The sequence below is a fragment of the Thalassophryne amazonica genome, chromosome 14 (genome assembly GCF_902500255.1).
Source record: "Thalassophryne amazonica chromosome 14, fThaAma1.1, whole genome shotgun sequence".
NCBI classification, from domain to species: domain Eukaryota; kingdom Metazoa; phylum Chordata; class Actinopteri; order Batrachoidiformes; family Batrachoididae; genus Thalassophryne; species Thalassophryne amazonica.
In genome coordinates, this window is record NC_047116.1 from 19,106,170 (window position 1) to 19,132,863 (window position 26,694).

General features: G+C 40.6%; 1 protein-coding gene across 1 annotated transcript in view; it reads left to right on the forward strand.

The window, feature by feature from the left end:
• srpx (sushi-repeat containing protein X-linked) overlaps positions 1–26,694 on the forward strand; it is a 48,244-nt gene that overhangs the window by 9,981 nt on the left and 11,569 nt on the right. Inside the window, exons 2-8 of the mRNA XM_034186292.1 lie at positions 6,399–6,455; positions 10,822–11,010; positions 15,126–15,302; positions 18,067–18,193; positions 18,307–18,428; positions 23,589–23,768; positions 26,212–26,345. Coding sequence (XP_034042183.1) covers positions 6,399–6,455; positions 10,822–11,010; positions 15,126–15,302; positions 18,067–18,193; positions 18,307–18,428; positions 23,589–23,768; positions 26,212–26,345 — 986 coding nt within the window. The remainder of the gene's footprint in view (positions 1–6,398; positions 6,456–10,821; positions 11,011–15,125; positions 15,303–18,066; positions 18,194–18,306; positions 18,429–23,588; positions 23,769–26,211; positions 26,346–26,694) is intronic.

A 26,694-nucleotide genomic window follows, 5' to 3' on the forward strand; every position in this document is an offset into this window, starting at 1 on the left:
TCAGATGGGGTGAAATCTGGAGAGCATGGTGGGTGGTCAATCAATTTGAAGCTATAGTCCAACACAGCAGCCATGGCAACCACTTGTGAGCTGGGGCATTGTCCTGAAGAAACAACACACCCTTCATAAAGCCCAGGAAAGTTAATCTGAACAAGCCAAGACGTGCCTGAAAAAAAGTAGCATTGCTTTCAATGAGAGGTAATCCAGCTTTCAGTGGGTAAAAGTCCTACCATGTATTGTTTCTACCTGTGTACCTAAAATTAGTGATTTCACTAATTAGCTCTTCTACCTGCCCATAGAGTTGAACTAATTAGAATCAGCTGGTTTTGTGGGTGGATGGAACAAATAAGTGGTTGGACTTTTACTTGTGGGAGACGGGGTTACCCATCTCTACTTTTAATATGATGTCTGTGGTTAAATAATATTTTTGATGGATTTATTCCTTTATTGTTGAAGGTCTGTAATATGGAGTCAAAACATTATATCTGAGCCAAAATAGTCAGAAAGAAAGAGGAGTCTGGAACAGAAGCAAAGATCAGTAACGTGGAATCAAGAAACACAGTCACTTGGAACGCTAGAAAGCAGGGCGGAACCTAATACAATCTGGAAGGTAGGAGTCGCTCCAGTGGCAGCTGACCACTTAAACCCAGAAGACTGGGAACATGTGAACATGTAAGACAAAAACCTGAAGTCACAATATCAATCAAAACAAGAGCTTGACTAGTAAATATCACTAAATGACACAGAGGGAAAATAACCACAAATAACTGAGAATGACTTAATATTTCTAACAGTGATTATAAAAAGATGCTGCTCAAACCCAGAGGACACATGAATGTGAAGTTCAACAACCCAACAGTCAACAGTACACAACCAAGACATCATCACTTTTTCCTTTGCATTTTCACTTTGTTTGCTGTGTAATTTGCCCTAAAACTCTGAGCTGGCTGTCCCAGGATGTAGGATTATTGTGTCATATTTTTACCCTTTAGCGTCCGCCCTCAAACAAGACTGTGCTGCCCAATTAACATCACTAATTGACATGAAGGGAAACTAACCAGAAATAACTCAGAATGACTTGCAACAGTTAACCAAAACCACAAAAACAGAACCAGAGCCAAAATGTGACCCATGATAAATGTATTGCAGTAGTATTTCTGTGAAGGCTCTCAGTTGTCCAGGTGGTTTCCATAGTAGAGAAGCTTGAATCTTCGACTGGACTGGGTTGCTTGACACAAGGACGTTTCGCTTCAAATCGCAGAAGCTTCCTCAGCTAAAATTCTTGCTCAGGTCGTCTGACTTCTGTCTTGACTCTTGTAGAGAAGAATAACAGAAGCCTGGAGTTTTAAACCTAGCCAGACCCCTCTTACTGAGAGGCAGACTGCTACTGGCTAGTGACTAATTGCTATAATTAGTACCTATTGTGTTCTAGTTAGCACCCTCCTAATGACAGGGCAGCTGTCCCTCCTAATGATGGGACTGATGCCTCTCCTGACAGCTCTGCTGACGACTCTCCTTCAGTTCAGTAGCGCCATAAGATGATTACTCATATCATATCTGTACTTTTACTCTCTGTGACTATGATACAGAAGATCTTGTAGGATTTACATCATGTTACGGGTGATTTCTGCCAAAATTCAAAATGGCAGCATGAGTTCATCTGTGCTGTATGTCGAGTATGTATAACATATTTGACAATAAAGCCGACTTTGAGTTGCACAAAAAAAAAAAAAAAAAAATCAAGAATTTTACATTGGTAGAGTTTGTTTTATGAAACCTGTCATGAAGTCGTTCTGTTCCATTACAAATATTAACACCAACAACATGGTGCTGCTGGGGTGTCCTACCCGCTCATACAACCTCTGGCAATAATTATGGAATCACCGGCCTTGGAGGATGTTCATTCAGTTGTTTAATTTTGTAGAAAAAAAGCAGATCACAGACATGACACAAAACTAAAGTCATTTCAAATGGCAACTTTCTGGCTTTAAGAAACACTATAAGAAATCAGGAAAAAAAAATTGTGGCAGTCAGTAACGGTTACTTTTTTAGACCAAGCAGAGGGAAAAAATATGGAATCACTCAATTCTGAGGAAAAAATTATGGAATCATGAAAAACAAAAGAATGCTCCAACACATCACTAATATATTGTTGCACAACCTCTGGCTTTTATAACAGCTTGCAGTCTCTGAGGCATGGACTTAATGAGTGACAAACAGTACTCTTCATCAATCTGGCTCCAACTTTCTCTGATTGCTGTTGCCAGATCAGCTTTGCAGGTTGGAGCCTTGTCATGGCCCATTTTCTTCAACTTCCACCAAAGATTTTCAATTGGATTAAGATCCGGACTATTTGCAGGCCATGACATTGACCCTATGTGTCTTTTTGCAAGGAATGTTTTCAGTTTTTGCTCTATGGCAAGATGCATTATCATCTTGAAAAATGATTTCATCATCCCCAAACATCCTTTCAAATGATGGGATAAAAAAAAGTGTCCAAAATATCAACATAAACTTGTGCATTTATTGATGATGTAATGACAGCCATGTCCCCAGTGCCTTTACCTGACATGCAGCCCCATATCATCAATGACTGTGGAAATTTACATGTTCTCTTCAGGCAGTCATCTTTATAAATCTCATTGGAACGGCACCAAACAAAAGTTCCAGCATCATCACCTTGCGCAATGCAGATTCGAGATTCATCACTGAATATGACTTTCATCCAGTCATCCACAGTCCACGATTGCTTTTCCTTAGCCCATTGTAACCTTGTTTTTTTCTGTTTAGGTGTTAATGATGGCTTTTGTTTAGCTTTTCTGTATGTAAATCCCATTTCCTTTAGGCAGTTTCTTACAGTTCGGTCACAGACGTTGACTCCAGTTTCCTCCCATTCGTTCCTCATTTGTTTTGTTGTGCATTTTCGATTTTTGAGACATATTGCTTTAAGTATTCTGTCTTGACGATTTGATGTCTTCCTTGGTCTACCAGTATGTTTGCCTTTAACAACCTTCCCATGTTTGTATTTGGTCCAGAGTTTAGACACAACTGACTGTGAACAACCAACATCTTTTGCAACATTGCGTGATGATTTACCCTCTTTTAAGAGTTTGATAATCCTCTCCTTTGTTTTAATTGACATCTCTCGTGTTGGAGCCATGATTCATGTCAGTCCACTTGGTGCAACAGCTCTCCAAGGTGTGTTCACTCCTTTTTAGATGGAGACTAATGAGCAGATCTGATTTGATGCAGGTGTTAGTTTTGGGGATGAAAATTTACAGGGTGATTCCATAATTTATTCCTCAGAATTGAGTGAGTCCATATTTTTTTCCCTCTGCTTGGTCTAAAAAAGTAACCGTTACTGACTGCCACAATTTTTTTCCTGATTTCTTATAGTGTTTCTTAAAGCCAGAAAGTTGTCATTCGAAATGACTTTAGTTTTGTGTCATGTCTGTGATCTGCTTTTTTTCTACAAAATTAAACATCCTCCGAGGCCGGTGATTCCATAATTATTGCCAGGGGTTGTAGCACCAACGCATGAAAAAAATCTCATACTTGCAGCCTCTCGTGCCTGCAGCCATACCATTTTGGATGAATGTGTGCTTCCCATTTATGTACACTGATATGAGTAGATGGATATGATCAAAATGGTAATTGGACTAAAGTGTTTTACAATGATGACTCACATTCACACCACGTCAGTGTGTTGCCATGCAAGGATCCTCTAGACACAAGCCTCTAGTTTCAGGTCTCTCAGATTGGACTATAAAGCTAGAGATTCCCCCTGTGGAACATCTAAAGTTTGCTAAATATGAGTGACTCAGCCTGTGAGTTACGAGGCATTTTCATGAGGGCGGGCGCTTTTAAATCTTCATTTGATGTGTCATAGTAACAGATGAAGTCGGTCTGTCAAAAATGAGTAGTTTCCCTGGTGTAAGTGATTTTTTCCTGTCTACTTGGAACATCTGTAATTTGTTACAAAGGTGAGGTTTTCTTCTGCTGCTGGCACACTGAGCTGTAAGTAATGTTCACTATGAAGTGGAGACACTTCCAGTCTCACACGTAGCTGTAATTAGTTTTCATGCCTTTCTCTGATGCTCTCCATCCATCAAGAGGCAGACGCCACAGTTTTCCCCCGTTCGACAGTTAAATCTGTCTCACTTGGTATGTGGGTTTGCTCGGGAGATTTTATGCTGTGTGAGCCGACTACTGAAACCTCTCAGATTTGGTTGTGAATCTGCATCGAATGATTTTGGTCCAGAATGCTTTTAGTAAAAAAGGGACACAAAAGCCAGGATGACAAATCAGGAATGAGAAGGGTAAGTATGTACTCATGGTATCAGGTTCACTGATCAACATGTGGCTGATATAGGACACTGGAAGTTCCAGGAGGGCGGAACAGTCTTCTCTTGTGTCCACTCTGGAACATTAACAGAGGACACATTCACATTGAGGTTTGAAATATTACAGGGCCAAGGATTTTTTTTTTTTTTAAAGCCTCCTGTTTTAACCTCTTCTTGTCATATTTTCTTCTCACTTTTATTGCTTGTTGGCCTGATCTGTGTCATACAGCCCTTCCGTTTTCCTCAGATAATCCCTCTGACTCATTACAATTCCCCTCACATTTGTCTTACCAGATCCACTCCTCTGTGTCCTCCTCAGACTTACATTCGAGCCACCACTGGGAATCACTTCTCTTTCAGATGCTTCAGCTTTTGTAGTTCAAAAATGTTTTCTTACATTTGTTCCCCCCCACTGTTAAAGCTACAGTGTGCAGGATTTAGTCTCATCTAGTGGTGAAGTTGCAGATTACATTATGCCGTTGCCGGTCACGTTTTTGTTTCTTAGCGAAGATAATTCATGCTCTCTTGCCATCTCATGTCATGATCTTCCATTTCACAAAAAAATGAGGGCTCTCAAACTTGTTAGCCTGCATTAGCAACCAGACACTGATTCCTCTTCAGTTATCTGGCCTCACTGAAAATGTGAAAATTGGAGTAATTTTGTCCCACTGTATCAACATGGCATTGCAACACGGTGGCCTCCATGAGGGGACCTGCTCCAGTGTAGATATGAAGGGCTCATTCTAAGCTTATGAAAACGCATCAGCTCACTGTTGCATACATGCTAATGAGGGCAACACAGTGGCTAAGCGGTTAGCACTCTTGCCTCACAGCGCCAAATCACAACAAAGCTGCCCCAAGGCACTTCGCATCAGTAAGGTCTAACCTTACCAACCCTTAGAGCAAGCGCACAGGTGACAGTGGTAAAGACAAACCTCCCCTGATACTATTGAGGACAAAACCTCAAGCAGACCAGACTCAGAGGGGTGACCTAGTGTTTAGGTCATTCTAACAGTTACAAGGTTTTTACAACGTTTTTACCAGGCTGAAGAAACAAGAAACAGAAAAACCAAAATAGCATCAAAAACAAAGTGCATTATTGAGATGAGCACGCAGTCATCGGAGCTGCAGGCAGTGGGTCGCCCAGCACCGTGGGATGCAGGGTGTCATCACTGGGGCACAGCACAAACTGTCCTCATGGAGGAGCACATTCCAAAGGCAAGAGGACATGGGATCACTTCCCACCTGGGGCCTTTCTGTGTAGAGTTTGCATGTTCTGTTTGCATGGGTTCCCTCCCGCTCCTCCGACTTCCTCCCACATCTAAAGAAATGCACGTTAAATGAATTGGAAACTTTAAATTAGCCGTAGGTGTGCATGCAGGTGTGAAACTGTCTTTCCATATGTGGACCTGCAAATACTAGGGGAGCTACAACCACTACCATTGCACCCCCCAGGACTAAACAAAACCAACTTTTTTAGGTTCCTTAGATGACCCTAAAACACAATCAAGATGCTCCCAAAAATAAAACTGGCCTCAAGCCAGTTATCCAAGATGGCGTCCAAGATGGCCGCCCAAATAGGGTTTTTCTTACTAAAACACCTTTAAACAACTTCCTACTATGTATTTTAATGATAAGGGTCGATTGGTGGCCATTTTAGATGCCATTTTGAATCTTAAACCCATGAATGAATTTAGTTTAGGCACAAATGAGTTTGCTGTGACCTGCAATGGTCTTCCTATTGAATCTGTGCTATTTGTTTATATGTTGTTTAAAGGTGTTTTAGTGAAAACAAAAAAATGACTGTGTTAAGCAGATTCATTTTTCCAAACCAGCTGCAAAGAAAGGATCCTTTGAGGCTCATCTGTGCATGTGTCCTGTCCAAAAGATCCAGCTCAGCCCCTCCGGGTTTGATTTTTAGCAATACTCTCAAAGCTGGTCTTGGTTTCTGCTGTTAGGCAGTAAAAATCAAAATGCTTTCAGGCATTGCTAAACATCTTGGATGCAGCTCTTTTCTTTGTTGCAGTTGCTTTTCTTATTTTCTTTCCTTTTCAGGATCAGGACAGTACGCTTATGAAGGCGATGAGGACTGGTATTCTCGTAGATATAAAGGTGACTACATGCTAAGTGCTCACCCACTTTGTACACGCATGTCAAAAGTACATATATATATGTATGTATGGAGTCTACAAAGTATGAGCAGAATAAACTGACGTACACGTGCCTTGAAACTGAATATCCAAATTTTGCAAGGTGGAGCCATCAACACCTAAAACTTTACAAACAAAGCAAACAAACAAAAACTGGAACAATATAATTGTACCACTTGATCATGCTGACATACTAAATAGGTCACGTAGTAAACAGACTGCATCTTTGACATTTGTTTGTACCTATGAGGTACCTCAAAAATTAACCCCAGCTTTGAATTTGTCAGTATCCATATAAGAATTGTGCATTCAATAGTGAATTGGCACTTACCGTAAAACAAACTAATATATGCTTTTGAGCTATTGTTTAAACCTATTACGTCAAAACATCTAACTGTTCTAACAGGAGAATCAAACTAGAGACATTCATCACGAAATGCCCCACGCGCAGTACTATTTTCCATGTAAAGTGCAGTAATATGTACATGTGTGGGGTAGGTATTTGGTTGAACCCTCATGTGTTTGATGTAAACTGGGATACACAGCGGAAAAATTGGAGATTGACATTATATTTATTTAGAGGATGTGGCCAACATGATCATAAAAAGTCGGTAGCCGTCGAACAAATGCAACTATTGGTATTTTTTTTTTAAGTAGGTCAAGGTCACTGGCCTTCGAGCCCATGCAAAGTACTCCTCCAAGACATGTACCCACCATATATGAAGTTTTTGCAAGCAATAGGTGCCGAGGTACATTGCGGCGAACAAATTTCAGGCGAAGGATTTGACAGTTGTGACCACTGGTGACCTTGAAAAGTAGGTCAAGGCCACCGACCTTTGAACCCATGCGAAGTACTCCTCCAAGGCATGTACCCACCAAATATGAAGTTTCGGCAAGCAAAAGGTGCCGAGCTACGTTGCAGCAAAGGATATGAGAGTTGTGACCATTGGTGATCTTGAAAAGTAGGTCAAGGTCCCTGGCCTTCGAACCCTTGCAAACTACTCCTCCAAGGCAAATACCCACCAAATATGAAGTTTCTGTGAGCAAAAGGAGCTGAGCTATGTTGCGGCAAAGGATATGACAGTTGAGACCATTGGTGCATTTCAAAAGTAGGTCATGGTCACTGGCCTTCAAACCCATGCAAAGTACTCCTCCAAGGCATGTACCCACCAAATATGAAGTTTTTGCGAGCAATAGGTGCCGAGCTACGTTGTGGCGAACAAATTGCGGCCAGACGGACAGACAGACGGACAACCCGGATGCTACATGCCCTGCCTCGCAAGCGCCACGCAGGGCATAAAAAACATTAACAAATCCAAGCTAGCTAGTCCAGCTAGCAAGCCACAAGATAGTCCTTGCAATCGAAGTTGCTAGCAGCTCCTACATTTTATCACAGAGGAGGTTTAAAGAAATAAAGTTAGCATGGATTTTTAAAAACTAGCTAGCTTGAATGGATGGAGGTTGTAATTGATACAATCCCATGTTCCCAGTAATTGCCGCATTGGAAACTGAGAAGTCTAAATTCAGACTCAGTAACTAGGGAAAGGTTTGCCAACTCCACATTTTAAGCCATTCCCTAAATGATATTGGATTAAAGAATAACTCAAGAAAATTTTTTATTCCATAACATTTGCTCAGCAGCACGTTGCTGGCGTACATTGTTATTCTTCCATTCTTGATGTATAAAGTTAGACAAAGTACCATTTTTCTCTCATCTGTTTTTTCAGTTAGGTGAAGAACATATTTGTTGTTGAGAGTTTTGTTCTTAGAAAAAGCAACAAAGCAAACCGGGAGACAATCATGTTTCCCCCCAGATTTAAAAAAAAAAGAAAAAAAAAAGGGAAAAAAAAAAAGTACACACTGAAGTACACAGACTGCAGCATTTTAGGCAAAAAATATACGGCATCTATTTAATTGATGAGGTTCACCACCAGCTGATTTATGCATTTAACTGGGCAAACCATCATCTTTAAATTTGCATCAGTTCAATACACAAACATTTGCACTCAAGGCAAAACCAAACTCTTTGTGATTGTGGGGACTTTGCCAATGCACACATATTCACAAAGAGAATGACAGAGAGAGAGAACGAGGGAGGTTTGCTGTGCTATGAATACTAATTTCTGTTCCAACTGGAAATTAGCCTGCTGTTCCCGTCTTGGAGTGTGTGCATATGACAGTCCACAGGGGTGAACGTTTGTCCCGAGCCAAGAGAAAATAAACTGCAGACTTCGATTATTGCAGTATGAACCGTTGTGGTCCCTCAAACTTGGCATCAAACAGGGAATTTTTAAAACAAGCCTTGCCGTGATGGGTGGAGATATCCAGCACTGGAGGAGGAGAGTTGAAAGCACATTCTGTGCTTTGATAGAATTGAATTCCTCACGGCTGCAACTATAGTAAGACTGCCGTCGGTGGTTTCATCTAACTAAAATCACCTTTTGGGTTTCAAATACAACACAATGAAAAGGCAATTTTGGAGTGATGGAAATGGAGGTAGGGAATGCTCAATAAAGAACAGCAGATACCTTCAATCAGTCGTTATACAGTAGTGCTATGTGACTAAAAAGATTAATCCAGGTTTTGAGTATATTTCTTATTGTTACATGGGAAACAAGGTACCAGTAGATTCAGTAGATTCTCACAAATCCACCAAGCATTCATGATATGCACACTCTTAAGGCTATGAAATTGGGCTATTAGTAAAAAAAAGTAGAAAAGGGGGTGTTCACAATAATAGTAGTGTGGCATTCAGTCAGTGAGTTCGTTGATTTTGTGGAACAAACAGGTGTGAATCAGGTGTCCCCTATTTAAGGATGAAGCCAGCACCTGTTGAACATGCTTTTCTCTTTGAAAGCCTGAGGAAGATGGGACATTCAAGACATTGTTCAGAAGAACAGCGTAGATTGTATAAAAAGTTGATTGGAGAGGGGAAAACATACGCAGGTGCAAAAAATTATAGGCTGATCATCTACAATGATCTCCAAAGCTTTAAAATGGACAAAAAAAAAAAACGCGTGGAAGAAAAACAGAAAACCATCAAAATGGATAGAAGAATAACCAGAATGGCAAAGGCTCACCCATTGATCAGCTCCAGGATGATCAAAGACAGTCTGGAGTTACCTGTAAGTGCTGTGACAGTTAGAAGAGGCCTGTGTGAAGCTAATTTATTTGCAAGAATCCCCCGCAAAGTCCCTCTGTTAAATAAAAGACATGTGCAGAAGAGGTTACAATTTGCCCAAGAACACATCAACTAGCCTAAAGAGAAATGGAGGAATATTTTGTGGACTGATGAGAGTAAAATTGTTCTTTTTGGGTTCAAGGGCCACAGACAGTTTGTGAGACGACCCCCAAAACTCTGAATTCAAGCCACAGTTCACAGTGAAGACAGTGAAGCATGGTGGTGCAAGCATCATGATACGGGCATGTTTCTCCTACTATGGTGTTGGGCCTATATATTGCATACCAGGTATCATGGATCAGGTTGGATATGTCAAAATACTTGAAGAGGTCATGTTGCCTTATGCTGAAGAGAACATGTCCTTGAAATGGGTGTTTCAACAAGACAATGACCCCAAGCACACTAGTAAACAAGCAAAATCTTGGTTCCAAACCAACAAACTTAATGCCTCGCAGATGTGAAGAAATCATGAAAAACTGTAGTTATACAACTAAATACTAGTTTAGTGATTCACAGGATTGTTAAAAAAGCAGTTTGAACATAATAGTTTTGAGTTTGTAGCATCAACAGCAGATGCTACTATTATTGTGAACACCCCCTTTTTACTAATAGCCCAATTTCATAGCCTTAAGAGTGTGCATATCATGAATGCTTGGTGGATTTGTGAGAATCTACTGATACCTTGTTTCCCATGTAACAATAAGAAATATACTCAAAATCTGGATTAATCTTTTTAGTCACATAGCACTACTATTATTCTGAACACTACTGTAAGTGGAAATAAGGAGTTGCACAGTCTTATCTGTGTAGACTGCATTAACCTGAGTACTCTCTAAACATGATTATCTGCCTTTTCCTCAAGCAAGACTATCTCCTCTGCCTCATGAGACACTGTTGGATTATGAGGAGTCACGGATAAGGTAATGGGAAATCCACTGTATCTGTCTGTATTCAGACGATGGGTGGGTTTCGACTTAAAAAAGGTTTTCTCTCTAGGCTGTTACGCTCTTCAGGTAAGTTCTTGAGTGATGCAGCTTTTCAAGGGCATTACAGTCTGAATACCGATGTTAACAAAGTTGTCTTCCACTTTGATTGTGAGTTCAAGGATGTACACTAAAAGCATAAAAATGTTACCATTGCATTTTAGGGACCCCGTGGTGTGCGCCTCTGAAGGTCAAGCATGGTGACATTGGCTGTCACACCCCCAGAGGAGAGCACTACAAAAATGTAATGGGCACACGCTGTAAGATCCGCTGTAAGAGAGGATATGAGGCCCAGAGCTCGGAGGTGGTGTGCATGGCCAACAAACGCTGGTCTGCAAACTCCGCCTGTCGAGGTGAGGATTCAGGGGTCGGTTACACAAATGCACTTTTAGTAGTAAATTATGGCATGGGATTATTCAGAGAAGCCTCCAGAAACATGAATGTCTTAATACACTGAGTTTCCGCAAGTCTGACCTCCTGTCACAGTCATGGTGATTGATATCAGCAACCTGTGTAGTATTTCCAACGTTGGTTAATTCTGATTTTTATAGTTTGTTGTAGTTAGATTTTGGCAATTCATCTACTGCAGTGTCTTCACGGACATCCATTTGAGATGATATCACATGTACGTAGGACCGCAACGACCACTTATTTTCAAGCCAGAGAGGTACAAGGAAACTGATAATCACTCATTCATTTTCTGTCGCTTATCTGGATCCAGGTCGCAGTGGCAGTAGAACAAGGAGCTCAGTCCACACTTCACTATTTTCAACCAAGTCCTCTAATTCTTCCCAGGGGATCCCGAGGCCTTCCCATACCATCTAGGAAATATAACCCCTCCAGCATGTCCTGCGTGTTCCCACTAGGACATGCCTGGAAGACCTCCCTAGGGAGACAACCAGGGGGCATCTTCACCAGATGCCCAAACCACCTTAGCTGCCTCCTTTTGATGTGAAGAAGCAGATGCTCTACTCAGAGTCCCTCCTGGATGTTTAAGCGTCACACCCTGACACAGAGTATAAGCCCAGATACCCAATGAAGGAATCACATTTCTTGTTCTTTCGGTCATTACCCAGAGCTCATGGACATAGGTGATGGTAGGAGCATAAATCAAGTGAAAAATAAAGACGCTTGCCTTCTGGCTCAGCTCTTTCTAAACCACAATGGTCCGGTACAGCGTCCTTAAAAATGTCAGACAGCCCGAATCTGTCTATTGATCTCATGTTCCAACTTACCCCCACTCATGTACAAGTCCACTTGGTGCAATAACTCTTCCCGACCCAGATAGTCCATGGGCCAAACAGGTTTTCGGTACCACTTAAGGGGGAAAAAAAAGACACTTTGAATCCAGCCTCAGTGTATCATGGCCTACACAAAAATGTATGATAGCCATCCCAGAGTGGTAGCTGTAACCAGGTAGGGATCAATGAAGAATTACACAGAGGTCAAACTTTAAAAAAAAAATGCTCCAATCATGTTGAAAACTATATCACATTACTTGTCTGATCATAATGATTCCAAAAAGGTATAATTTGGACAAATTACAGAGTGACAACACAATACTAGCTACAAGAGGTCACTAAGCTTCCCTTGTAGGGCTGATTTTATTAGACCACAAAGGTGATGTTTGTGTGAATAACACGCCATCTAAATACCCACACTTGCAAAAGTACTATAATTTCTACATATGCTACATTACGGTTTGTTAGTAATGTGGTTTCAGGGAAAATTATGGACTATTCCTGTCAAAATATTTATTAATCAATAGGGACGATAACAAGAAAAGGACAAAGGTCTCATGAAATCCTGAATACAAAATTTGAATGTATAGTCACGCTAAAGAAACAGGGTATTAAAAACAAAACAGAAAAACAAACAGATCCATCACACTACAAAGGCAAAGCAGACATACAGTAAATATAGGAGCAGGAACTAGTACAGACAGAGAATAAAAACAGGGAGGAAAACCATGAACAGGAGAAACACATGGACTCCATGAACAATCAATGATTCAGCAAGAAAAGGAGAGGAACACAGAGAATTTAAAATGTTGTGGATTGCTAATGCGATGCAGGTGTGTGTCCACTGCAGCAGGGCTGTCTGACTGTTGAGTTCAATGAATGCAGGAAAAGTAGCTATTGGAGCTGGAACATGTCAAGAAATGTTCATGTTCTTTAACATTAAAGCCTTATAACAAATAGAAGTTTATTCGTCACAGAGTGAGAACACTTTTATAAAGACTGCTAGACAGGTTTAGACCACAGGACAAATTCACTGATTTGTATTATGTAATTATGCATATGGCTCAACCATTAGCTACATTAAAACAGAAGCTATTCTTCCTGGTGTTTTCCGATGTCCAAATATATCAATAATAGAGCTCTTGGAGGAATCTGCATTAATAGGAAATGTCCACTAGCTGGAAGCATTGCTCCATTTCAAGAACCTTGAGTATACACACACACACACACACACACACAAAAAAACAACTCACTGAATGAACTCAATTCAATTATGTGCAGGATTTCCATCTAATAAATATATTTATACCTCAGCCGGATGTGGATCCACGGGTTTACTATGAGATCCAGTACCCCCATATCCATTGTAGTGAATCCATGTTGTGCCGAACTACTTTCCTTCGGCCATCTTTGCCGGTGGAAGGACAACAGTTCCACACAAAATGGATCCCCAGTCTTGTTTAACATATCATTTTCGAAAAAATACTTTAACCGGCTGAGGTAAAAACAAAACGCCCCTCATCTGGGGAGCGATATGAGCGGATGATCCAGTTTGTTGAGGATGGCGGAGGATCACCTTCGCCTCCGGCTCATCCCCAACTCCGCTCACATTGCTCACATCTCTCCCCAGATGAGGGGTATTTTGTCATTGTAGCCCATCCCTAGGGGTGGTGGCCAAGTGGTTAGTGCACTTGGTTTTGGTGCGGAAGGTTCCTGGTTCAAATCCCACCCCTGCCACATTTCTCCATGTTATGTTGAGTTGTGTCAGGAAGGGCATCCGGTGTAAAATGTGTGCTAATTCAACATGCAGATCCATCTTGAATCTGCTGTGGCAACCCTGAGTGAAAAAACAAGGGAGCAACCAAAGGGACTTACTTACTAAATATATGTAGCCCCAACAAAAAAAGCACACCTATACAAGGTAATTTAATTAAATTACCTGAGACTACATATATTTATTAGATGGAACTCCAATCCAATTAGTCTGTTTTTTTTTTTTTTGAGTGTATACTCAAAACCATCAATGATCAAATGATGACCAATCTGCTGCTTATATTAGTAGATAGCACAAAATGTGATTACAATATATGAAGGTCAACACCATAAGCTATTATACAGAAACCATAACAAAACAAACTGCATTCATTAGATCCTCTACCTAGTCCTTCTATCATTGTTTAATATTTTATATTATCTGTGCACCGCTTGTGGTGCAGCAGTATGAAAGAAGCTGTTCCCCATGCAGCTCAAACATCTCAACAACTTTCAACACCACTGTATTTATCTCTGAGAATTTCACATCAGATAATTAGCATATGGCCATTCTCTATCATAAGTTATTATCAAATGAATTTTGACAAAACATATTCGCCCTATTTACGTTTCAAATCTCGCAAAACCTCAGAGAGTTTGCCGCGCTGCGAGATCTCAGTAACACTGAGAACTGCATTGAGATGCTCTGATCAGGCTGCACTTTAACCGCTGCACACGGACAACAGCATTAACATCACAACATAAAACTATTTTTATATTGTGCCTAAAACTGTCATGAATATATTCTCTGGGTTTATAGACGTTGTTATTGTGTTTATTTTATGTAAACATGTGAGAATCACAGGCTGTCTCTCCGTTATTTTCAATGGGAGCTGCTGTGAGCTACGCTCGCTTCCTGATCATGTCGTTCTGGGGGAAAGTGAAATTTGCTCTTTAATGTCTTGATTATTGTTTTTTACAACACTGTTTGTCCTCTTTGTTCCAGACTGATATATATAATATGTCTGAAATTCAGTTTGCGTTTATTAAATTCCACACAGATTAAATGTAGCAGACACGGATTATTTGTTATAATTGTTTTAGCAAGTTTTCAGGGTATCATGCATGCAGTCTCTTATTAACATGACGAAAAGCATAAAAAATTACATTTTTGTAGTATAATATTCATTTACAATTGTCGTCATGTGGATTCTCTATGTTGTTTGACTGCAGCGTCTCTCTGGCGCGCAAGGCATTATGGGATACGCCAATAGGGCGAACTGAAAAAGATACTTCTACCTATCAGAAAGTATAAAATTTGAGTGCAAAACCAAGAAATCTTAACATTTCAAGGAGTGATTTGTGGTTTTGGCATTCTACAGAGTGCTCTTCTGTTCATGATAAGGGATAACTGTAATCATATATCAAATGGGCAGTACATAAGCACTTCCATAAGACTGAGCTCTTTCTGATAGAGATCCGCTGTCCCAAACTCAATATGCCCGTTAACGGCGGCTACAAGTGTTCAGACGGCAGCTACTTCAACTCTCGCTGTGAGTTCTTCTGCTCTCCTGGATTCACCCTGAAGGGCCACAAAACAGCCATCTGCCTGCATAATAAGGTTTGGAGTGCTGGAGAAAGCACATGTGTGGGTAAGAGTGCATGCACAAACATACTGATTTTAGTTCAAGCACACACTGTCGAATGTAAACCGTCTCTCTCACTCTCAAAAAAATCTGGGATGGAATGGAAAATGCAAATTGAAAATTACATTTATGCTGACTTCTGTTTCTTTGCAGACAGCCTGAACTAAAGATATTTCATGTTTTGTCTGGTCAACTTAATTTCATTTATATACATCCGTTCCTTCATTTAAGACCTGCAACACATTCCAAGAAAAATTGGGATGGTAAGCTTTTGAGACTTTGTAATTTTGCAAGTCCTTCTCACAACACTTAAAAGATGTTTTGTATTAGCCTCACTTCATTGGCTACCTGTATATTTTAGGGTACATTTTAAAAATCTCTTCACAGTCCTGTATATATATATATATTTTTTTTTTTGTGAATTGTTCTGTAATTTGTGTCTGTAGCATGGCCCAAGCAGAGGATCACCCCTTTGAGTCCGGTCTGCTTGAGTTTTTCCTTACCACTGTCGCCTGTGTGCTTGCTCTGGGGGTTGGTAAGGTTAGACCTTACTTGTGTGAAGCGCTTTGAGGCAACTCTGTTGTGATTTGGTGGTATATAAATGAAAATAAATTGAAACTGAAAATTGAAAAATTGACAGTGTTGCCCTGCCTTACCTCTCTGAGCTTCTTCATCCTTATGTACCGTGTCAGTCTCTTAGGTCAGCTGACCAGGTGCTCCTAGAAGTACCAAGATCCAGAAGGAAGCTCAGAGGGGACAGGGCCTTCTCTATTGCTTCTCCTAAATTATGGAACAGCTTGCCCTTGTCTGTTACAGAGGCTCCTTCACTGCCCATTTGTAAAGTTCGTTTAAAAACCAATATTTTTTCTTCTTGGCTTTCGGCCCCAGCGAGACTTAGTTTTTAAACTGTATTTCATGTTCATTTATTTAAATGTATGTTTTAATGGATGTTTTAATGTACAGCACTTTGTGTCAGCAGTGGTTGTGTTCAAGTGCTTCATAAATAATTTTGGTATGGTATGTTTTGACATTGAGCAGACCAAGCGATGAAGCTTTTTAGGTGTTATTTTGTCTCATTATTACTGCAGTCATATTAAGGCGTGGAACAGTTCAGGGTCATTGTTGCACTTTTCATTTCAAAATTCTCCACACATTCTCTATTGGGCACAGGTCAGGATGTAAGCAGGCCAATCCAGTACCTGTACCACCTTCTTCTGCAGCCATACCTCTCTAATGTGCGCAGAATGTGGTTTTGCATAGCAATATTGAAAAATACTGGGATGTCCCTGCAAAAGATGTCATCTTGAAGGCAGTAAAGTCGAAATATTATATTATGACTTTATTCTCGTAATATTATGACTTTATTCTCAAAGTCTTAAAATTACGACTTTATTCTCGTAATATTACGACTTTATTCTCGAAGTCTAAAAAAAGTCGTAATATTACGAGAATAAAGTCGTAATATTATGAGAATAAAGTCGTAATATTATATTATGACTTTATTCTCGTAATATTATGACTTTATTCTCGTAAAATTATGAATTTATTCTTGTAATATTACGACTTTATTCTTGTAAAATTACAACTTTATTCTCGTAATATTACAACTTTATTTTTGAAGTCTTAAAATTAAGACTTTATTCTTGTAATAATATGACTTTATTCTTGAAGTTTAAAAAAAGAAATTCAATGTGGCCCTAAAACGCCGTCGTAATAGGATGTTTTTGGCACCTTAATAAATTTTTTTGCACTTACTTCTGTGTTGCACCAGCTGTTCTCCTTTTCTACTGGTCTGTCCATACCTGACTTGCACCGGATTTTTGTGCTTGGCAGAAGCGTAGACAACTTCCTTTTTTTGTAAATTACTTTTGTCAAGGGCACTGAAACAACCCCAAACCATGACAGACCCTGGATTTTAGACTTGTTGCTGATAACCGTCTGGATGGTCATTTTCATCTTTGGTCCAGAGCACCAGGTGATCATTTCTTAATAATAATAAAAAAAAAAGACCTGGAATACTGATTCAGCTAACCACAAGTCACTTGTCCAACCCCGATGTTGTCGGATTCTTTTTTTTTTTTTTTTTGGCACAATAAGGTTTTAGGGAGTATTTGTGAATGTATCTATGTATTGTAGTGCTTCACAAAGGTTTCCCAAAGTAATCCCTTACACATGCGGTTATGTCAGCTATGAATGACGGTTCTTGATGTAGTGCCATGTGAGGGATCAGAGATCACAGGTGTTCAGTTTAGGCTTACACCTTTGCCCTTTATGCTCATAAATTCCTCCAGATTCCTTGAATAGTTGAATGATATTATGCAATGTAAATGGATAAATATACAAATCACTTCCCATCTTTATTTGAGGAACATAATTTTAAATATTTCAAGAATTTCCCCTCAAATTTATTGACAAACTGGAGATCCTCTGCCCACCGTTACTCCTCAAAGACTCAGCCTTTCATGGATACTGTTTTATATCAAGTCATGATTACAATCACCTGCTGACATCACCAGTTTAAATAACATAATTAAATTTTTTAACTCATTACTAGCCCTAAATTGCTTCCATCACAACTTTTTTGTAAAGTGTTGCAGGTCTGAAATGCAAGAATGAATGAATGTATATTAACAAATGAAATGAAGTTGATCACACAAAACCTGAAAAATTTTGGGTTCATAACATCTGCAATGAAACACAAGTCAAAGATATGTAAGAATCCCTGTAGTTCTTTTTGTTTCTTGTGACAGCTTTTGTTCTGTCTTTCCAGATATGGATCCTCCAAAAATAAAGTGCCCTAGTGTGAAGGATAAGTGGGCAGAACCTGGGAAACTGACAGCAAGGGTGACTTGGAACACACCAGAGGGTGTGGACACTGCAGATGGCATCCTTACAGAGTCGGTCCTGTCACTTTGCTTCAGCTTACTTGTTTTAATCCCTTATTCTGAATGCTTTGACATTCTGGTCACAGTTCAGTATTGATTAAGGTGCCATTTTATTTTTACCCCAGTGTTATACTGAAAGGGAAACCTCCAAAATCAGACTTCCCAGAGGGACTTCATAAGTTGTCCTATACAGTTTTTGACAGAGCAGGCAACAAAGGAAGCTGCCGTTTCACAGTCAGAGTGCGAGGTGAGTGTCTAAAAGCAAATATAAAAGCTTTCTGATCATAAGACGGATGCCAGTCTTGGCTTTCATGATTATTAAATGAGACATGAGGAAATTCTTTTTGTGCAAGGAGGTCACATTGGTTTGCAGGTATATATTTTTTTAATGCATTGACATTTTCAGCTGTTAAACATACAGTATACAGTTCGTCCTGAAAGTATTCACAGCGCTTCACTTTTTCCACGTTGTGGTGACCAAGTGGTTAGTGCACTTGGTTTCAGTGTGGAAGGTTCCGGGTTCAAACCCCACACCTGCCGCATTTCTCCACGTAATGTGGAGTTGTATTAGGAAGTGCATCTGGTGTAAAACGTGTTGCCGATGCAACATGCAGACCCACCTCGAATTTGCTGTGGCAACTCCGAGAGCAAGCAAGGGAGCAACCAAAGGGGAGAGCCTTATTCCAAAATTTATGAAATTCATTTTTTTCCCCCTCATAATTCTACACACAATACCCCATAATGACAATGTAAAAAAGTTGGGGTTTTTTAGATTTTTGAAAATTTATAAAAAAAAAACAAAAACTAAGAAATCACATGTACGTAAGTATTCACAGCCTTTGCCATGAAGCTCAAAATTGAGCTCAGGTGCATCCTATTTCCACTGATCATCCTTGAGATGTTTCTACAGCTTAATTGGAGTCCACCTGGGGTAAATTCAGTTGATCGGACATGATTTGGAAAAGCACACAGTTGTCTACATTTAAGGTCCCACAGCTGACAGTGCATGTCAGAGCACAAACCAAGTATGAAGTCAAAGGAATTGTCTGTAGACCTCCGAGACAGGATTGTCTCGAGGCACAAATCTGGGGAAGGGTACAGAAACATTTCTGCTGCTTTGAAGGTCCCAATGAGCACAGTGGCCTCACAATCTGTAAATGGAAGAAGTTCAGATCCACCAGGACTCTTCCTAGAGCTGGTGACCCATCTTAACTGAGAGATCAGGGAGAAGGCCCTTAGTCAGGGAGGTGACCAAGAACCCGATGGTCACGCTGTCAGAGCTCTAGTATTCCTGTGTGGAGAGAAGAGAACCTTCCAGAAGGACAACCATCTCTTCAGCAATCCACCAATCAGGCCTGTATTGCCAGATGGAAGCCACTCATTAGTAAAAGGCACATGGCAGCCCACCTGGAGTTTGTCAAAAGGCAGCTGAAACAAATTTCTCAGGTCTGATGAGACAAAGATTGAACTCTTTGGTGTCAATGCCAGGCGTCATGTTTGGAGAAAACCAGTCACCATCCCTACAGTGAAGCATGGTGGTGGCAGCATCATGCTGTGGGGATGTTTTTCAGCAGCAGGAATTGGGAGACTAATCAGGATTGAGGGAATGATGAATACAGCAATGTATAGAGAGATCCTGGATGAAGACCTGCTCCAGAGCGCTCTTGACCTCAGACTGGGGCGACGGTTCATCTTTCAGCAGGACAATGACCCTAAGCACACAGCCAAGATATCAAAGGAGTGGCTTAAGGACAACTCTGTGAATGTCCTTAAGTGGCCCAGACCTGAATCTGATTGAACATCTCTGGAGAGATCTGAAAATGTCTGTGCACCGACGCTCCCCATCCAACCTGATGGTGCTTGTGAGGTTCTGCAAAGAGGAATGGACAAAAATGCCCAAAGATAGGTGCACCAAGGTTGTGGCATCATATTCAAGAAGACTTGCGGCTGTAATTGCTGACAAAGGTGCATCAACAAAGTATTAAGCAAAGGGTGTGAATACTTATGTACATGTGATTTCTTAGTTTTTTATTTTTAAAAAACTTTAAAAAAAAGTTTATTGTATTGTCTTTATGGTTTGTTGGAAGTAGAATTTTCAGGGAAAAATGGATTTACTCCATTTTGGAACAAGGTTGTAACATAACAAAATGTGGGAAAAGTGAAATGCTGTGAAAACTTTCCCGATGCACCGTGTGTATGTATACATATACTGTATATAGTATATTATAATAATAAAAAAGACTGCATGATTTCTGTGCTGTTTGACATTTTAACAGAGTAAGTTCCTAGAAAGTGATACAGAATTTTGGACAAGTATCTATATTAGTGAAGGTTACAAATGATCTTCTTATGGCCTCAGTGGACTCATCTCTGTGCTTGTTCTGTTAGACCTCAGTGCTGCTTTTGATACTGTTGACCATAAAATTTTATTACAGAGATTAGAGCATGCCATAGGTATTAAAGGCACTGCGCTGCGGTGGTTTGGATCATATTTGTCTAATAGATTACAATTTGTTCATGTAAATGGGGAATCTTCTTCACAGACTAAGGTTAATTATGGAGTTCCACAAGGTTCTGTGCTAGGACCAATTTTATTCACTTTATACATGCTTCCCTTAGGCAGTATTATTAGACGGCATTGCTTAAATTTTCATTGTTACGCAGATGATACCCAGCTTTATCTATCCATGAAGCCAGAGGACACACACCAATTAGCTAAACTGCAGGATTGTCTTACAGACATAAAGACATGGATGACCTCTAATTTCCTGCTTTTAAACTCAGATAAAACTGAAGTTATTGTACTTGGCCCCACAAATCTTAGAAACATGGTGTCTAACCAGATCCTTACTCTGGATGGCATTACCCTGACCTCTAGTAATACTGTGAGAAATCTTGGAGTCATTTTTGATCAGGATATGTCATTCAATGCGCATATTAAACAAATATGTAGGACTGCTTTTTTGCATTTGCGCAATATCTCTAAAATTAGAAAGGTCTTGTCTCAGAGTGATGCTGAAAAACTAATTCATGCATTTATTTCCTCTAGGCTGGACTATTGTAATTCATTATTATCAGGTTGTCCTAAAAGTTCCCTGAAAAGCCTTCAGTTAATTCAAAATGCTGCAGCTAGAATACTGGCAGGGACTAGAAGGAGAGAGCATATCTCACCCATATTGGCCTCTCTTCATTGGCTTCCTGTTAATTCTAGAATAGAATTTAAAATTCTTCTTCTTACTTATAAGGTTTTGAATAATCAGGTCCCATCTTATCTTAGGGACCTCGTAGTACCATATCACCCCAATAGAGCGCTTCGCTCTCAGACTGCAGGCTTACTTGTAGTTCCTAGGGTTTGTAAGAGTAGAATGGGAGGCAGAGCCTTCAGCTTTCAGGCTCCTCTCCTGTGGAACCAGCTCCCAATTCAGATCAGGGAGACAGACACCCTCTCTACTTTAAGATTAGGCTTAAAACTTTCCTTTTTGCTAAAGCTTATAGTTAGGGCTGGATCAGGTGACCCTGAACCATCCCTTAGTTATGCTGCTATAGACTTAGACTGCTGGGGGGTTCCCATGATGCACTGAGTGTTTCTTTCTCTTTTTGCTCTGTATGCACCACTCTGCATTTAATCATTAGTGATTGATCTCTGCTCCCCTCCACAGCATGTCTTTTTCCTGGTTCTCTCCCTCAGCCCCAACCAGTCCCAGCAGAAGACTGCCCCTCCCTGAGCCTGGTTCTGCTGGAGGTTTCTTCCTGTTAAAAGGGAGGTTTTCATTCCCACTGTTGCCAAGTGCTTGCTCACAGGGGGTCGTTTTGACCGTTGGGTTTTTTCCGTAATTATTGTATGGCCTTGCCTTACAATATAAGGCGCCTTGGGGCAACTGTTTGTTGTGATTTGGCGCTATATAAATAAAATTGATTTGATTTATCTTGTTTGAGAGATCTTGGTCATTTTGACATGAACTTTGCACACTGCACTCGCATTGTGTTTAATGATCAAACAACACGAGCCTGCAGTTCCAGTTACTTTGGAACATTTGAGGCTGTAATTGTTACCAAAAGTGCATCAACAAAGTATTGAGCAAAGGGTGTGAATACTTACGTACACATAATATCTTAGGGTTTTTTTTTAAACAAATTTGCATAATTTTCAAAAAAGTTTTTCATGTTGTCATTATGGGGTGTTGTGAGTAGAATTTTGAGGGAGAAAAATGAATTTACTCTATTTTGGAATAAGGCTGTAACATAACAAAAAAAGTGCAGAAAAAGTGAAGCGCTGTGAATACTTTCTGGATGCACCGTATATTGGATTGACTTTTTCGTGTAATGTGTTGAACTTGAGGCATTCAGCTATCTTGGCAGTGACATTTATATCTCTGGGTATGTCGGCCTTTGAGACTGAGAGACACCTGGGAAGATCTTATGGAGTCATAAGGTCATTGGACAGAGGTTTATGGTGATGCTGCTATCTTTGCAGGGGAACAAATATCCGAGTCTTTAGGGTCTTGGTGCTTCCTGACTTAATGAGTGATTGTGAGACTTGGACTCAGATAGATGGCTATTTTAGAGATGTGGGAATGGCCCGGTTGTCTGCCTGGGTGGTTGCCATCCATGACCCGGGGTGGTTCCGTGTTGTGGTCGATGTGGCAACTTGCCTTAACTTGACATCAGCGTACTTGCAGTGTGGCCTGTGCAAGTGTATTATCTCAGAAAATACAAGTATCAAATCAGGACTAAGTCTTTAAGTGTTGCCAGACAAAATATGGAGCTTGGAGAAGGTCAACGGGCTGCTCAAGTTTCACCTGGTTGCAGCAGATATCTTTAACTAATTTTCTATACCTGCTTATTCCAATTAAATGTTATAAGTGTGTCCATGGGGGGGGGGCTGTTGAGGTCTATCCCAACAGTCACTGGGCAAGAGGTGGAGTACACCGTGGACAGGCTACCAGTCTATCGCTGGGTCAACACACAGACAGACAAACACATGGCTGCGGTGGGTAGATGGTTACTGTGGAGAGATGGGGATGGATTGGTTGTCTGTCAGGATGGTTACCATCCAGGTGCCAGGGCGGTGCCATGGTGTGGTAGATGCGGTGATGCATGGCACCAGCACATGCTGCCAGACTTGTCTATCCAAAATCAATAAGATTAGTGAACTAACATCAGCATTAGTCATGTTAGGCTCACATTACATTGTTTATCAAACATTTCTGGGCTAATGTTTGCTAATTTGCACACAAGTGCTTCTGCATCACCGCCACTGTTCTCTTGTTGCTCCTCCATTGTTGAACGGCCCATGGCGGTTGTGATTTTGTGCATTTACACCAGATAGCCACCACATCCAGAGTGTGGTCACTCTTCTTTTCCTCTGTTGTGCATCTCATGTGCTTTTTTTTCTGCTCCTTTCCAGTCCGCCGCTGCAGTCCGCTGTTTCCGCCAGACAATGCCTACATGAAATGTGACAGTGACGGAGATAACTACGGTGCCATGTGTGAATTCACGTGCACTGGAGGTTATGAACTGCAGGGCAGCGCTGCTCGAGTGTGCCAGTCCAGCCTCACCTGGTCCGGCTCTGACACAAACTGTGCACGTGAGTACGGCATACAGGTGAACGCGTTTACACGTAGATACAAATCATGTGAGCTTTCCATTGATGCCTTTACAGTGTCAAATGTCGCACGTAATCACGTTCTCGCTGGGAGGCTGAGATTTCATTGTCAGTGTAAAGAAGTGTTTGCAGCAACTTGTTTGCAACATTGTGTCATTATGGAGGTGAGTTCAACCAAAATATGTATTTAGGTGTTTAACGAAGATAATCGTGAGTCTTTAATGTGAGTTTTAATTTTTTAAATAAAGCGTGTTGCTTTTAGGGTTGTGTGTCGGGAACCGGTTCTTTTCGGGTATCGTTAAGAAATGAGTAGATCCATCGACATCAACAGCCTCTTTGCTTAGTGATTCCCTTATCGGTCCTTCAGAGTGGTTGTTGTTTTTGGAGGTGTTTGTCAGGAAAATGATCATTTTTCTACATTGATTACAGACTCTGCAACGGGTCTGTATAATCAACCGTTTCTGCAGCACAGCTTTGTTTTGAAATTTAAACCAATGAAGCAGTGCTTCGATCTTTGGTCTGCTGCTTCGTTGGTTCTTTGTTTTAATTCACTTTATCTTAATTTTTCCCTGCTGAAAACCTAAAGAGCATATGTCTGTGAGTAATATTTACCTTTTTATGTTAAACTGACCTGTTATGGTCTTCTGAAACAGTTGATAGATGTATTTTATAACTTATTAAAAATGGGACGGATGCTAACACGTTAGCATGTCTATAGCATTTTCAATGTTAAAGTTAGCATTAAGCTAAGCCATTATCAAGCCTCCCTCCCCTGCGCGCAAAGGATTCTGGGATACTCGTGCTGGAGGAGGAGCCTTGGAAACACCACAAGATAATCAAAATCTGACTAACTACAACTAATGGGTCTGCAGCCTCACTAAGAAACAAGGAAAGTCAGGGAAAATTGAGAGTTCTGGCTGGGGTCCCTTTGAACATTAGTAGGTAGAACAAAAGCCATGAATCAACTCACTCATCTGTCAGAATTTGGACAGTTGGAAAAAGCAATTAAAGACATACAGAGTGCTGAGTGGGTGTGCTGCCAAGCCAATGCCCCGTCCATATCCCACATGTGGTAGACATCTCCTGAATCTTAATCACCTGAAATGGCTTCATCTGACTTCCTAAACTGAAATCAGGCCTGCAGAGCTGTTTTTTTTTTTCTTTTTCTCGTGGTGATGATGTTATTGAGGCATTATTCAAAGGTTCAGGGTGTGACAGCGATGTTGGCTGTCCACCTGTATTGACGTTAGGGGGTTGGGGGAGGCTTATTTTGAAAAAGAGTGCAACAACACATTGTTCTGTGATATATTTTATTAATTGGTGAAGCAGAGAACTTTTCAAAAGACCCATGAAAATATGTCTTCTACAATACATTCCATTTCAAAGGTAGAACTCTACTAGTGTATACAGGTCCGGATCCAGACCGGTTTGGACCGATGCAGTTGCATCGGTCAAATTTTTTTACGCATCGTTCATCATTGGTAAAAAAAAAAAAAAAAAAAAATCTTGAATAATCCCGAATAGTGCCGAACGTGTCCCCGCGGTGAACACAGCTTTGGTTTTCATGTTAACCTATAGTCCGTAAATTATACGGCTTTTTTGAGTTTCAGAGTCATACGGACGTACAAATAAAGTCGGATATTCAGGGTTTGATCTGCAGTGGCTCTGTAATCAGCGCGACTCCACTTTGAAGCCGTGAACCATTGAAGCAATGCTTCGATTCAATGACTCGTGGCTCTTTGATTCGCTGCTCTTCAGAAGCGGTAAGTCCGCTTCTTAACCCCTCGCAAAGCCATTAAAATATCATGAGTCACTTTTGTGTGTATTAAAGTCACTAACTGGGACTCTTGGCTTGTTGGCTTGGCTTGGCTTGCCAAGAAACGAGAATCGTCCTCCGTTCTATTCACACAGCTTGAAATGCTGAGCATCTCTCTGTCGAGACAGAGTCCGGTCGGAATAATTTCAAAATGAATCACCGCTGCGTATGCGTCATTTCTGTGCGTCAACGATTATCACCTTGTTTCTGCTTCAAACTGCACTCCAGTCATCATCTATCTCAACGACAGATATCTGAAGCTTTTTAACAACAATCATTTCCACATAAATTCAGCATTATTTTATAATAAAAGATGGAATAAATGAATAAATAAATGTTATTACAGCTCTGTTTTTCTTCGGTGAATGCTGGACCAATGAATTAGTGTTAAGCAAGTGAATCCAGTTTTATTCATGACCCATATGAAACGTTGTCTTACTTTTGAACATGTCAGTGTAGCTGGTGAATCAGTCATTTGAATCCATCTGCTTAGCATCCTGAAAATGAAACACAACCGTGTCTCATGCGATGTGTTATATTAAATCATTCTTCCATTAGCTGGCCGTCATCTACTCTGCGTCACACATTGTCACTTTTGTCTCATCACAGCCATGAACATTAATGTGGGCGTGCGTTCCGCTGCTGCACTTCTGGACCAGTTTTATGAGAAACGACGGCTCCTCATCATCTCAGCTCCTACAGCTGCCAATCATAATTACCGCTTCCAGATGACTAACCTACAGGTGAGACACGACTCACAGACAGAGAAACGGTTGTGTGTGGAGTGTCTGATTGCGTTGGGGCTGGGGTGAGGGGGACAGAGGTGAAGACATAATGACGCAATAAAAGTCAATGTTGCAGTGATTTATGTCCTGTCTTTTGCCGGTTGCATGGATGACTGCTGATTGTGTGTGATTGTGTGTGTGTGTGTGTGTGTGTGTGTGTCCCTGTCTGTCTGCCTAACTGGGACAAATAAACGATGCGGTCTCCTAATGAACCGAAAATGTCAAGGCCATGAATAAACTATGCTGACACCTACTCTGATAAGGCTATTCTGGGTCTGAATATCACACCAACTCATCAGAAAGCATT